This window comes from Rhipicephalus microplus, chromosome 8 (genome assembly GCF_043290135.1).
Source record: "Rhipicephalus microplus isolate Deutch F79 chromosome 8, USDA_Rmic, whole genome shotgun sequence".
Taxonomy (NCBI): Eukaryota; Metazoa; Arthropoda; class Arachnida; order Ixodida; family Ixodidae; genus Rhipicephalus; species Rhipicephalus microplus.
The window spans coordinates 44459576-44473264 of record NC_134707.1 but is presented as its reverse complement, the minus strand read 5'-3'; the positions used below and the strand labels follow the sequence as shown (position 1 = coordinate 44473264).

Genomic DNA, 13689 nt, shown 5'->3' with positions numbered 1-13689 from the left:
CTTTAGTGAAGATACACTGCGAAATTCCCAGCAAGTGCCCCCGCCTAAGAAAGTGCCTCCCCAAATGTCACTGGTAATTTCTAGTTCCCAACATTTTCGAGTAAAATTACCACGCCTAATCCTCCCTCTTTTCTTGCACAGCTTGTTTAAGCATCACATTAGTGCAACACTTTGCCTGCTTCTTTTTCTTCCAATCTTACATATTATTTTGATCTCTAATGCCTGCACCAGGTGATTCTTTCAAGAATCACTTGTGTTCTGCTTAGTGACTGCATTCTAAACATAGTGCACTGCTCCCTTGGTGGCTCTCAAGTATCTGCATCGAAAGAATCGTCATGGACACCTGCGTTATGAGGTCGTATTCAAGAAGCCGTAAGCAGCTAAATGCCAGTCTTTTGGCATCTCTTTTTGTTTACATCAGTTGCATTAGCTCATCATAGAAAGTGCTTCCTCTAAAACAGTCACAGATCAATCAGAAGTACGAATAAGTGAATTCGGTAACCAAAAATGTAATGGCATAGGCAAAATAGAAGCAGCTATTATTTGCTGCATGCTCTTTAAAAACAAAGGATGCCCAAGGATGTACAAGTAAGGACGAACAAGTAAATACAAGTAAACCTAGGGCAAACATGAACTGTCGAAGTTGTTCCTTCTACAAGCCCCTTCTATGTCTCTTCTAGTTAGCAATTGAAATATTTTTTCAACGTGGCCATGTCAGCTGATTTAGCTTTGTGTTTTCGACAGCTTGATCACAGATTTTGCGGTGAGAGAACGAGACCTGCGAAACTTCTGTCAAATGATAAACTTGCGAGCATGGCCGACCAGGCTTAGTATGTCGAAATCGGTAATACAAATCCGAACTTAGGAGAAAGACAAAAAATCTTGAGAATGGGGGCGAAAGAAACTGGCTTAGGCAAGTGAATTATAAGGGTATCCCCTTATAATTCACCCCTTATACCCTTATGATTCACTTGTCTAAGCCAGTTTTTTGGGCGAGTTGGAAGCCATATGTTGTTACGTTACTGCACAGTGCTCAAGAGATGCACACTTTAGATAAGGGACGTGACGTAGAAGGGAAACTTTAAACGGAGTTGCGACTGAGTAAAGCCACGGCGTCCATTGTGCATGGGTGCCGACTCTTGTCCCTAAAATAAAACTTAATTTCGACTGTGTTCGGTTGGGACATCGTCCTGAGGCTGCCTTTTGTGAGAGCTAAAAGACGTTTTAGGAACACCGCACACAATACACAGTGAAATTTGTGGGCGAGAACAATCTGGTAATGTGGTTGAATTCGTTTCTGTTCCCGGAAGGCACCCTTTTGCTCCACTGGGCAGACTACTTAGAGTTCCTCAAAAAATGAATACAGCACTTGTTCCGCATTTGACGGTAAGCATTTAAAGGTCTGTTTCCTTCAGCGCTTATGCTTACAGTAGAAACAGTTTCTCAGAGCATTTTACATCACAAAAAGAAGCATCTACCTAAAGCGAAGAATATATGTTTGCAGCACGTATTGTGGTTCTTATTTTCCCAAATGAAACATACAAATTTGTAGTTTTGAGTCGCAATTATACTGAGAAAAATATTGTGGTCTGTTTTAGAGGCCTGGCAAACTCAGTTGTTTCACAAACATGCAGATGTAGATAAGCTTGTCATTTTCCTCTCCTGAAGAGCCCACTAGTCCACTAACGTTTGCGATCTCAATATCTTATTATTCAGGGTGATATAAGAACAGAGCATTGGTATTCTTTTTTGTCGTATGGAAACTAAATATTTATTAAATTAGAAAAGATCTGGGGTACTAATATTTTCACCGTACACCGGTGTATTTCAAGTAACGCAAAAGTATTTGCTTACAATAAGAACGAAATATACTGGTTTAGGTAACAAAATTGTTCCTCATTCATTGGTACCATCTATGTTATTCTTTCATAATTGTTAAAGTGCCTTAAGAAAAATAATTCGCGGAGTTGAGTAATACGAGCACAAACTCAAGTGTATGAGCACTTCTATCTGACAAGTCGGCGCATATGTGCGAGCACTGCATGTAAAACAATGATGTGGACAATACAGATTAGCACGTAAGTATTCGAAATCAACTGTGCTTGCATTTAACACTCTAAAGGGAGAACATTGTTGTTTAAGGTAATGTATTGTCGAGTGTATTCTCGAATCGCTAGCAATAGCAAAGCTAAACACTGGTTTCCAGAGGTTTGAGACAAAGGATGGTATTCAACCATACTTGAGTTATGTTTCTGAGTTACGTTAAGAGTTTCTGCAATAATATTTTGAAGTTTTCTGCACAAAATTTTAACAGGACTCGTTTTGTTTCCTCGATTTGGCGCTGTTTCAGTAAACGTGCTACATACCATTCAATGATGATAGGCTCTTTGGAACAGCTTTGCGTAGTTAGACAATATGTTTTGCGTGTATATTTAGTAAAGGTGTTTTGGAATGGGAAGTACAAGAATAGCTAAACTGCTCGCTGCCCGAAGATCTACATTTATGGAAGCTGCGTCTGGTACTGTGCGCAATTTAGACATAAATAATAGGTTGCTGTGTCGAAGCAACCTGGCAATGGCAAAGCGATCAACCAGGCCAATGTCGAACGCCGTGATGTCAATCCTCAGTGCCTGCATCAGAACTGAACTGCTGAGTCATTTTTGTCGAGAGGAAGCACCTCACGCGCACACGTGATCTCGTAGGCTTTTAAACAATTGGCTCGCGTAGTTGCTGAGGCACCACTGATCTGCTATAGTACTATTTCGAAAAAGCCAGCCATGGTACAACTAGCTATGTTGTTCACTACCTGTATGTAACTGACTCTGTCAGACTCGCGAAGCCATGTTCCACTATTTCGCAAAAGCATTTGTCAAAATACTTGATGGGCATCTGCTACTAAGTCTTGGTTCGTTACATATAAATTACGGCATCTTAACATTCAATAAACTATTCCTAAAAACAAAACTCTTCACAGCTTCTGCCAACATTTGGTTATCTGCTGCTATCCTCATAAGCTCAGACGTCCCTGAAGGACCCATATTTTGCACATTTATGTTTGTCACTTTTATTGATGACCTCACAATATACCTTTTCTATAAAATCTACACCTGTCAAAATGATTGCAATTGTTTTTGTCAACTTTTTTTGAGAAATCTCAAGCGTTCAATTTGCAAAAGTTTACACCAAGATTGATGCAATATTTGGCGAATGCAACTGAGCTCAAATGACTGTATCACTTTGCTTTCAGTGCCGTGAAAAAGTAAATATCTTGTTATACGGAATTTCTACCGTGGAAGTTTAACTTGTTCTTTCTTCCACATATCTCAACCTTTGAAGTGAATAAACCTCAGCAGCGCACATTCCTAGGATGGTCTCACTCCAATCGCTAACAACATGCTTGTGTCTTTATTACGTCATTTGCATTATGTTCCTCAATACGCAAAACTATTGCTTGTCATTTTTCCAGTACGACGAAACTGAAAATTCACACCCGCCAATTTCGACCTGCATCAAATTTATTTCATTCACTAACTTTACCCATGAATCAGTTAAAAATTGAGCTAAATGATTTACTCATTTGAAGTAGTTATACAACATCAGTAGTTTGGCACGGAAAACGAAATTGTGAAGGTGATTACTAGCATGACACTGCCGTAATGCAAATATGAATCTTTTTCACAAGGCTGTTTCAAAGCTTCCTCGAAAAGCCATCATACACCAACTCCCCCCATGTTTTGAATTCGTCCACCTTGTCCTGCAGCAAGAAACTGAAATGTTATTTCAAAAGACGCCACAGCCATAGCCTGTTTCTTAAAATTTGTCACCATTTATCTGCGCCTAATCAACCAATGCGCGTGCTCAACTTTGTTTTTTTTTTGTTTTGTGTGGTGTCGCGTGAACCGCGAAACTTTTTATGGTCGCCACAGACGCAATTCAATGACGTGCCCTGCGGGTCAGCAGTTGAAAGTTTTGACTACTAGATCACGGAGGCGGGCACGTGACCATACTGAGTGAACGAGGACCAGGTTTAATCTTTTGCTTTATTACATGTCAAGATAGCCGAATGAAAGTATTATTGACGGACAGAGTTCCGGCTGCTGCTGGAATGCCCTCCAAATTGCCCTCCCCCCTCTCGCAGTAAAATATTTTCGGCTATGGTACTGGTCGGCACCAAAATTTAGCAACCCTCCTTGTCAGTCGAAGTCGGTGAATCGGAGGCAGCACAACTACGGTGATACATTTTTCAAACACCTGTGGAAACAAGAAAAATTCATTGAGCGGTCCAAGCGATTGCGAAACTTCAATCGGTAAGCACAAAAAGTAACGGACAGAGAGTACTGGTGAACTTTTTAGGGCTACAAAACATGAAAAAGGGAGACACCCTGCGCATGCGTCACAACTAGTCTCTATATAGAATGTTCAAATGCGAGGATAATTATTATCCTCGTAAGGTTTATGCAGTGAAACACGATGGCCCGATAAAATGAACTAGGAGCGCTTCGTAGATTTCCCGGGCTGGACAATGAAAGTATCTGCGCAAAATACGCGCCTGTTCAGAATAAGGGTCAGCCATGTTCCTCAAAATAAATTATCAGTTTACTCCCAGTTTTAGCCTTCTGCCTAATGTACTGCTCATTCACATTTCATTGCTGCTGCGATAGGAGCGCACCAACTGTGGCATCAATTGTAATTTCTACGAGGCATGCATACTCCACAGACACTGTCATGGCCGCGCCCATAAAAGCTATGAAGATTTTAGCATTCATTTCAATGGGCCATCATGGTGAGTTTCCCGTGTAACGTGCTAACCGATGAGGGTAAGGATTTGCGGTATAGTCAGGTTGCAATCATTTCACTTCGCTTTTTCTACCTTTTTGTGATTTGCATTTTCAAAGATGCATATAAATTAGCACCTATCAAATAAACTCTCAAGTTTCAGTAAGCTCTGAATCTTCGCTGTCGTCCCACCTTGCCAACAATATTAGTGTATGGGGCTGACTTTGCATCCTCCTCTTAGGTGAAAGGAAGAAGCAACTCCGCCTTTTCCTCTTCTCCACCCACAATCTTGTGTGTCGACCTATGCAAGTGCACCAGATGAAACAGATAAGATGAGGCCACCGTCTGAGCTCCTTGGTAAAGCAGCAGAAGCGCTATGAGAAGGTTTGGTCTCCTTGAAATCATATGGTCGCGCATATGATTTTATATTCTGACACACATAATATTTACTATAAAACGTTATTCCATGTACTTTATATGTTTCATTGTCTATTGCGTCTCATTAACGTTAGTGTACTAAAATAATATTAAGCAATTACACGTTGTTGGGCTGGTCGGTTCGTGTTCATATAGAAGCAGCAGATGCGGCTATTTTGCGCAAATAAACAATCACTTAGGCTCCCTTTCAACCCTTTCCTCATTGTTTCTTTGCAAATATAATCGCATCTGTGGCTTTTAAATAAACAATGATAAACCTTTCGAAGTCACGCATTTCCATCAGTCATAATTTAATTTACTTCAAAACCAGGGCAACTTTAGGTCACAGTTATTAAGTGCACGCATTGATGCCTAATGATTTTTTAGCAAAACGTAAAACAAAATGTTGTCAACGCACGACCAACAACAGCAGATAGCCAAAATGTTTTATGTCCTACACTTTGGCATCACTGATAATGAGCCCATATGGTGGTTTTGCAACGTAACCCGTTCATATTATGTTGACATTGACAGAACGCAACACTTGCACAAGTTCCGAAAAAGTGTCAAAGGAGTTACCCTGATTCAGGTGTAAATAGTGTTTTATACCAGAGGAAGGCCCAGAAAAATGTTACTTATTGTAGATTTCATGTTAAACAATGACAATCAAAATGTTTAAGGAATTTGAACAAGACTCTACGTTTATTTTGTGTCGTCTTTGCTTTAAAAAAAGGAGTTGTCTGAAATTAATCAATCAGTCTCACTCTTATTAACATAAGTTATTATTACAATCTGGCTAGACCGTTAGACTATAATGGGTGTTTGTCGGTTCCTATCAGCGTACAAAACATAATAACACAACAAATATATTTATACGCACACATTTAGTTATATACACATATATTTAAGTATGAATATATATATACATGCATATTCACATGCATATAGAAAGACATACACACGAAGTAGTACACATATTTACACAACTAAAAGGAGAAAGCAAATGATAAAACAAGCAACATGTGATAGGTTATAACACCACATTGTAAACTAAAACAAGCGAAAAAATGCACATTTCATATGTTGAATAGAAACATACCGTATTTTGGAAGAAAACAATGAATGCGATGTTGTACACTGTTCCCCGCCGAACCTAGAGTGACAGAAAGTCATTAAATCGAGCATTGAATTATGTCTATCAAAGCACTTGGTTCTGGAAATATGAATACGCGGATGCGGATACGCTTCTACCTATTATAACCATTATCATGACAAATAACACTGGTGTAAATACGCTCATATGTTCATAAGTGAAGATCTGAATCCTGCTATCCCAACTGCATTGCTGAGTAACTCAGGGGACGAGTTGCAACTCATGGTTACGGAGTTAGACAAGGAGAGCAGAAAGGTGGGTCTTAAAATTAATCTGCAGAAAACGGAAGTAATGTACAACAACCTCGGCAAGGAGCAGCGCTTCGAGATAGGTAATAGTGCACTTGAAGTTGTAAAAGACTATGTCTACTTAGGGCAGGTAATAACCGCAGAGCCGAACCACGAGATTGAAGTAACTAGAAGAATAAGAATGGGGTGGAGCACATTCGGCAAGCGCTCTCAAATTATGACAGGTAGATTGCCACTATCCCTCAAGAGGAAGGTATATAACAGCTGTATCTTGCCAGTACTTAGCTACGTAGCAGAAACCTGGAGACTTACAAAGAGGGTTCAGCTTAAATTGAGGACGACGCAGCGAGCAATGGAAAGAAAAATGGTAGGTGTAACCTTAAGAGACAAGAAGAGAGCAGAATGGATTAGAAAACAAACAGGGGTTAAGGATATCATAGCTGAAATCAAGAAGAAATGGACATGGGCAGGGCATGTAGTGCGTAGACAGGATAACCGCTGGTCATTAGGGGAACTGACTGGATTCCCAGAGAAGGGAAGCGGGTTAGGGGGAGACAGAAGATTAGGTGGGCAGATGAGATTAAGAAGTTTGCGGGTATAAATTGGCAGCAGCAAGCACAGGACCGGGTTAACTGGCGGAACATGGGAGAGGCCTTTGTCCTGCAGTGGACGTAGTCAGGCTGATGATGATGATGATCCCAACTGCCCCTCTCTATATGGTGACCTGTCACATAGCTTTTTTCTACTGCCCGATTGCTAAGGGATCCAGACCTTCCCTTTAAATCACCACCTGACTCGAGTGAATCAGCGCCGAAGGGGAAGAATTACGTTGGCTGGTTGCCCAAGTGGTCAAAATACTAAGCTGTTATTATGCGGCTGATATAAAGTCTATTACTACTACGACCATAGGTAATATGTCAAGTATTCCTCGTTGAAAAAAAATCTCTGGGTCCTTTGCTTTTATAAGGTTAAATAATACTTGTAATTGAATATTGTGCGGAACATACTGAATGGTATTGTTAAAAGGGTACAAATCCTGCGTTTAAATTTCTAAAAAAATCACTCGCATTATTTGCTTTCAAATACAGCACATATTATCTTTCTCTTGGATCACAAAGTTGTCATTTTTGAAAATTCGCCCAAGGGTGAGCATGATGATACCCAGAACTCACCAGCTTGGTGGATTATTATACTGAATGGACTGATGGTGGGCATATGTTCAATAGATAGCCACGGACAGATGGTAGGTGGACAGTGGAAATGATGGACAGACAATGGGTGGATGGTGGGCGATGAGAGTGGTGGGAGTGTGATGGGTGGACGGTGGACATATGATTGGTGGATGAGGGACGGACGATGGGTGGATATGCTGATTGTTTGCCGGGGGACAGCTGGTAGATATTAATAAGCTTTGACCGACTGAGTCATGAATTATTTGAAAAAAACAGACATTGAGCTTTATAGCTTGACTACAGACTACTTTCCGCCACTGATCTTAACAACCTTACATAGATGTCTTTGTCTACACATTGCCAAGCATGCAGCCACATGTTACTGCAGCATGAAATCAATGAATGTCTCTATCATGAAATATGTGTTCATTTGTTCTCCTTGCATTGATGCTTAACATGTACGCCTTGCTGGCCTTCTTCATAAATTTCTTAGGAGCTTGAAGATGGGGTGCTAAGCCTCCTAAAATAGAACGCTCGATGACATGGTCTAGACAGTATGTCTGTCAACCTCATCACATTTGTCAGCTCAGACATCGACATTTACCACCAAATGCCTTTTGTTTTCTTTTTCAGGGCTTTTCGTCTAGTTCATCCTAAAAAATATTTGCCATAAAAAGCCAACAATATCACCCCCGTTTACCTTTTGCATACGAAAAATTGGGCACTATGCGCGTACATTGATGAAGGTTGCCATGCGAAAAATGCGAATGTAAGGTTACTTTGGCGCATTTTTTGGTGAGCCGTTACGTAATATTGCTAGCCATATGTACAATCGTTATACGCATGACTATCTGTTGAACAGGTGCAAAAGCTTTATATAACCATATTGTTTATAATATTCATTGATGACAAAATCAACATCGCTGTTAGCTTAACAGAAAGAATGAGGTGCAAATGAAGCAACACAAGAAGTGATATGATCAAGCGCGAAATGCTGATTTCTGTTCGAAGGAAGCGAGAATACTCTCACGTTTGGAGAGCGTTGTTTGTATCATGTTTTCAACAGAATAATAGTTGCATGTGATGGCGTACATTTAAAATTATAGCGTGATCAATCGCACGTGGTGCAAGGCCAAAGTAACATGAACATAATACAGGGATATTGAAATAATCAAACTTGCCATGGACAGGAACCGATCGGTTTATGCTTAGGAAAAGTTATCTTTTCACCCACTTTTCTTTCTTGATATATACATTACAATTTTGTCTAATAACTTGCCCTATACTTTCCTTTTCATTATTTTCTTATTGTCTGTTATATCTCATCTCATATATATATGAGAGAGAGAGAGAGAGAGAGAGAGCGAAACACAACTTAGCGGTTGTCCCAATAATATTTCCAACGGTTTGGACTGGTTACCTCGTCTTCATTAGGGCACTTGTTCACACACCCTCACGAAAACCAGTCTACCGCTCGAAACCATTGCAACTAAAATTAATACAAGGCTAAGTACTGCTTCATCTCTTCTTAAGTTTGTTTGGCTCAATAGCGAAATTTCAGTATTGAATGCAGAAAACGCTCTTTTGAACATACTTTCCATCTGGCTTGCGTTACGAGAAAAGTAACGTCTTGAGCAGGCACTTCCGTTCTGGCCATGTAGGCGTATTCCGCTAGCGCGCGGTGCTCAGGTGTGTTTGCTGAAATAACTTCAGTCCATCCGCCAGATTCAAAGCTTTCTGTACAAAAGCTCACCAGTAGCGCAATGAACAGAAATGAAGCATCAACTGCAGCCATATCCAGATTCGCTCAACCGCTCATCCTGCAAGATTAGTATTACATTGAGCGGTCTTCAATACCATGAAAATTTACAAGGGTGACATTCGCAATAAATTGTCCGACTCTCATAGTTTAAGAAAATAGGGCTATTTTACCATTGCATGGATCTTTTTTTGGTAATTTTATAATAATAATTGATTGGATAGAACTGTAATGATGCGGTGAAAATGAGTGATATTTACTGTGCTGGTGCTCTGTTTATCCGCAACATATACAACTTCATTTTATGTTCGAATGACTAATAGCCACAAATTTGCACTATTTCCTTTTTCGGGCCTTTCAAAATGAGGTGCTTCGAGAACATGCAAAGCACCTTATGAGTAACACATTTTGTGTTCTTGAGAAACCTTGACAGCATATTAAAAAAAACTAAAGTCCCAGATAAAAACAGGGTTATGTTTATATTTGCTCATCAATAGGAGATAAAAAAAGGCCGCTACTGAGTCATCACATGATCACCTAGAGCACTTCAATGCGTAGACTTTCTCTCTCACAACTGACATGGGAACACATCAGCCTATAAAGTGTGCAGCAATGCCACAATTTAGTTTTCGTAAAACGTCGATAGCTGAGCCAAAGGCTACAAAAGGTGAACTGCTTGCGTGCTTGCGAGCAGAGCGAGGGCAGTTTCAGCTGCAGTCTTGCGAGGATCTTGCCAAAGACATCACTGATGCATTACATGTTCCAGGAAGGTGAGCTTTTTGTGCACTAAGTTTCACAACACTCAATTGACGGTTAGTCTATATTCCTTGAAACCCCGTAAAACTGTCTTAAGCCGGCTATGACCATTGCATTTCGACATAACAATATTTACATTTTGATTTCTCTCGGCGAAGTCAACTTGCCAGCAGTCTTCAAATTGACTGACTGGACTAGAAAGACCTCCCATTCCACAGCTGGTACATGGTGTCACTTATCTGATGAGCGCGCTACACTCCATCATTTTGTTCACACATGTGTGACCAACGTATAGTCACAAGTAATCATCCGTATTAGAAGTGGTGCACTTTAGGGACCCGTATGCTAACACCCTGCCGAATACCGTCACCAGCACACTGCGTAACGCTGGCCAAACCCCGCATAGGAAAGCCGTTTGTAACATACTTTGCGTGCTCTTGAGCCTAAGAAAAGTCCTTTTTTGACGGGCGAAGCTCGCCTTAGTCTAACCTTGTCAGGCGTAATTGATCTGACGTACAAACAGACAGACAGACGGATGGATGGTTGGATGGACGGACCTAGAGAACGAGAGAGAGGCAGAAAGAAGAAGTTTCGATTGTGATAGTTTAACGCCTCTTCCACCATATGACAGGAAACATACTTTATTAAACTTTTTGTGGCTCTTCACCTCCTATATTGCTGTCGACGATCAGTATGCACATTTCAGGAAGCCAACGTGTACCATACATTCCAAGTCTTTCAATATTGTGAGGAGTTTTTGCTTGTTGGGAACTCCGGTGCTTTGTATGTAAATCTGCTTCATCGCGGCCACATGTCAGTTCACAAATGGTGCCTACTTACCAAGGGGGTGACTGCACACGCTGTTATTCTTCGAAACCTTATGTTTCCTCAACAGCTAGTGCTTTTGTCATCCATCATGATTATTGGTCACTGTTATTCATAATATTGAGTTGGTCCCGGGGCCTCTTGGTTACTGTGTGCCTCAAGTCTGACGTTCCTTTATATTCAAATACTAGGTGACGGGGGAACATACAAAAGGGGGAGACTACAGAAGAATATTAGCTGTTGGTTCTCGGCAATAAGGCTCTTTGTTATCATTCTGTCCGCCTTGTCTGACATTTATTGAGGGCATACTTTTCCTGGTATTAGCTCGAAGACAGACACCAATCGCGTTTGATGAATGCGGCCTCGATAAAACTATGCATTAAAATTTTGTAGACTGCTGCTGGCAATTGCAGCGATGTATATTTTCATGCTCTGGCCTCACAGACAAAAGCCAAGTGTACGTGATGAATGCTAGCTGAATAAAAGTGATATATTGGTAATTGTGCATATTGAGCTATGTACGAGTAGACTTTCCCTTCGGCATTTCAGAAGTTTTGATTAACACTTGTGTGCATAGTTTCCTGTTGACGCATGAAAGTGCAATAATTACGTGATGGTAAATAAATACACTGACAGCATCCGAAGCATGGCTACTGTTTCTGCGAAAGAACGCACAACTCACGCCACATCCATTGCTTCGAAACTTTTCATACACATATCGCCTGCGCACAAACTGTTCATGTCGACTGGCAAAAGATTGGGTGATCTCTTGATACTGACAGCTTTGGCGTTTCAAGCAGCGTGCATGGGTCGCCTAATTTCTTATCTTCTGCACATAGCAGTTAATGTCAAATGCAGAGATTGGATGAGCGATTAAGGTCTCAGAGTAGATGGTTGTTGTTTGGGGTGAGTATATGCGGATGTTGAGCAGGCCATTTATCGCAATGTATAAAAATTTAGTGATGGGTAAACACGGCTGTGTAGAGCTAGCTCTCTAGGTTTCTTATTTTTTGCACATCATCCAAATATATTGTTACGGGGTCAGTGACTTCTGTATAAACGCAATTGCAGAGGAACAACATCAGGCGAGAATCCCAATGGCCGATTGGCACACTCGCGCGCCTGTCAGCTGATTCTGTCCTTCATATTCTCTTACTTCCTAACAGGACCCCCGGGAGTTGGAGTGCCGTCTCGGCGCGAGTCCGAAGTGCAACAGAAGTAGGGTTTCACGCGCGAAACATGAACAATGTGAACAAGTGACGAACTTGGTGACGTATTGGAGTGCAATGGCGCTACCTCGTAGTTTACGTCGCTAACTTGACGTAAAGACTAGGCAGGGTCCTGCTTAGCGGGACTACAGTTTTTCTGGGAGACCTGCATGGCGACATGGCGACCAGATGAGCACACATCCAGATGGGGCAAACTTTATATTACGATGCCGGTGGTCGTAGCGGGCTTTTTGCATATCCTGTGACCTGGTGAGACGAGACTGGGCAACTTGACGAGCAATGTGAGCCCAATGAATGGCTTCGCGAGCATACTCGCAAGAAGATGGCATGAGAGGTAAGGTGCTTTCAAATGGCAATATGGGGTCGCGATCATACAAAAGATAAAAAGGTGAGAATCCCGTGGTGTCATGTCGAGATGAATTATATGCGAAAATCACATAGGCCAACGTGGTGTCCCGTCACGATGATCTTCGGAGATGTACATCGAAAGCATCTCTGTGAGCGTGTGGTGGAGACGTTCAGTTAGGCAATTAGTTTGTGGGTGGTAGGCGGTAGATAGCTTATGCGCTGTGGCATACGTTCGAAGGAGGTCGTCGACAACTTTGGACAAGAAAGAGCGGCCGTGGTCTGTGCGCAGCTGTCGGGGTGCACCGTGGTGTAAGATGATGTCATGAAGAAGAAAATCTGAGACATCCGTGGCTGAACTGGTTGGCATGGCCTTTGTTATCGCGTAACGGGTCGCATAATCTGTGGCGACGGCGATCCCTTTATTTCCCAGTGTCGTCTTCGGAAAAGGGCCAAGAAGGGCGAGTCCCTCGCAATGAAATGGTTGGGAGGGGACTTCGATTGGGTGAAGCTGTCCAGCTGGCAGCAAAGAAGGTCTTTTCCGGTGCTGGCAGAGGTCCCGTTTGGCGAAATATCGACGCATGGTGCGGTACAGTTCTGGCCAGAAGAATCGACGTCGCACGTGATCGTATGCGCGGGAAACACCGAGGTGTCTCGCTGTTGGTGCGTCGTGAAATTGTTCAAGTATGGCAGGCCATAGATGACAGGGAATGACAAGCAGAAGCTCAGTGTCTTCAGTGCTGATGTTGCGGCGGTAGAGGATGCCGTCATTCAGCATGAACATAAGGGATTTGGCGTCATGGCTGTCAGACTGGATGGCATCGATGATAGTGGGCACTGACTGATCCCGTCACGTCTAAATGCGCATATCGCTGATATCATTAAACGCCATCACGCTGCTTTCCAGGTCAGTCGCAACGGGATCAGGAGGTTTCACCGGAACGAGAAAGTCAGTCTGCCTCCTTGTGCAAACGGCCACACTTGTAGCTGACGCTACACGCAAATTCCT

At 41.9% G+C, this 13689-nt stretch overlaps 1 protein-coding gene across 1 annotated transcript; it reads right to left on the bottom strand.

Annotated features, from left to right (window-relative positions):
- Positions 1 to 4021: 4021 nt before the first annotated feature.
- On the bottom strand, positions 4022 to 11353 carry LOC142768981 (uncharacterized). The gene is made up of 4 exons (XM_075871656.1): positions 11122 to 11353; positions 9361 to 9586; positions 6293 to 6346; positions 4022 to 4251 (listed from the first exon to the last, which is right to left on the bottom strand). The coding sequence occupies exons 2-4, from the start codon at positions 9559 to 9561 to the stop codon at positions 4153 to 4155; spliced, it is 354 nt and encodes a 117-aa protein (XP_075727771.1). The 5' UTR covers positions 9562 to 9586; positions 11122 to 11353; the 3' UTR covers positions 4022 to 4152.
- Between the last annotated feature and the right edge of the window lie 2336 nt (positions 11354 to 13689).

Coding starts and splice junctions, on each gene's coding strand:
- LOC142768981 (XM_075871656.1), bottom strand. CDS start 9,561: ATGGCTGCAGTTGATGCTTCATTTCTGTTCATTGCGCTACTGGTGAGC. Junction 6,347..9,360: donor TAACGCAAGCCAGATGGAAA/GTATGTTCAAAA, acceptor CTGTCACTCTAG/GTTCGGCGGGGAACAGTGTA. Junction 4,252..6,292: donor TTGTTTTCTTCCAAAATACG/GTATGTTTCTAT, acceptor TTGTTTCCACAG/GTGTTTGAAAAATGTATCAC.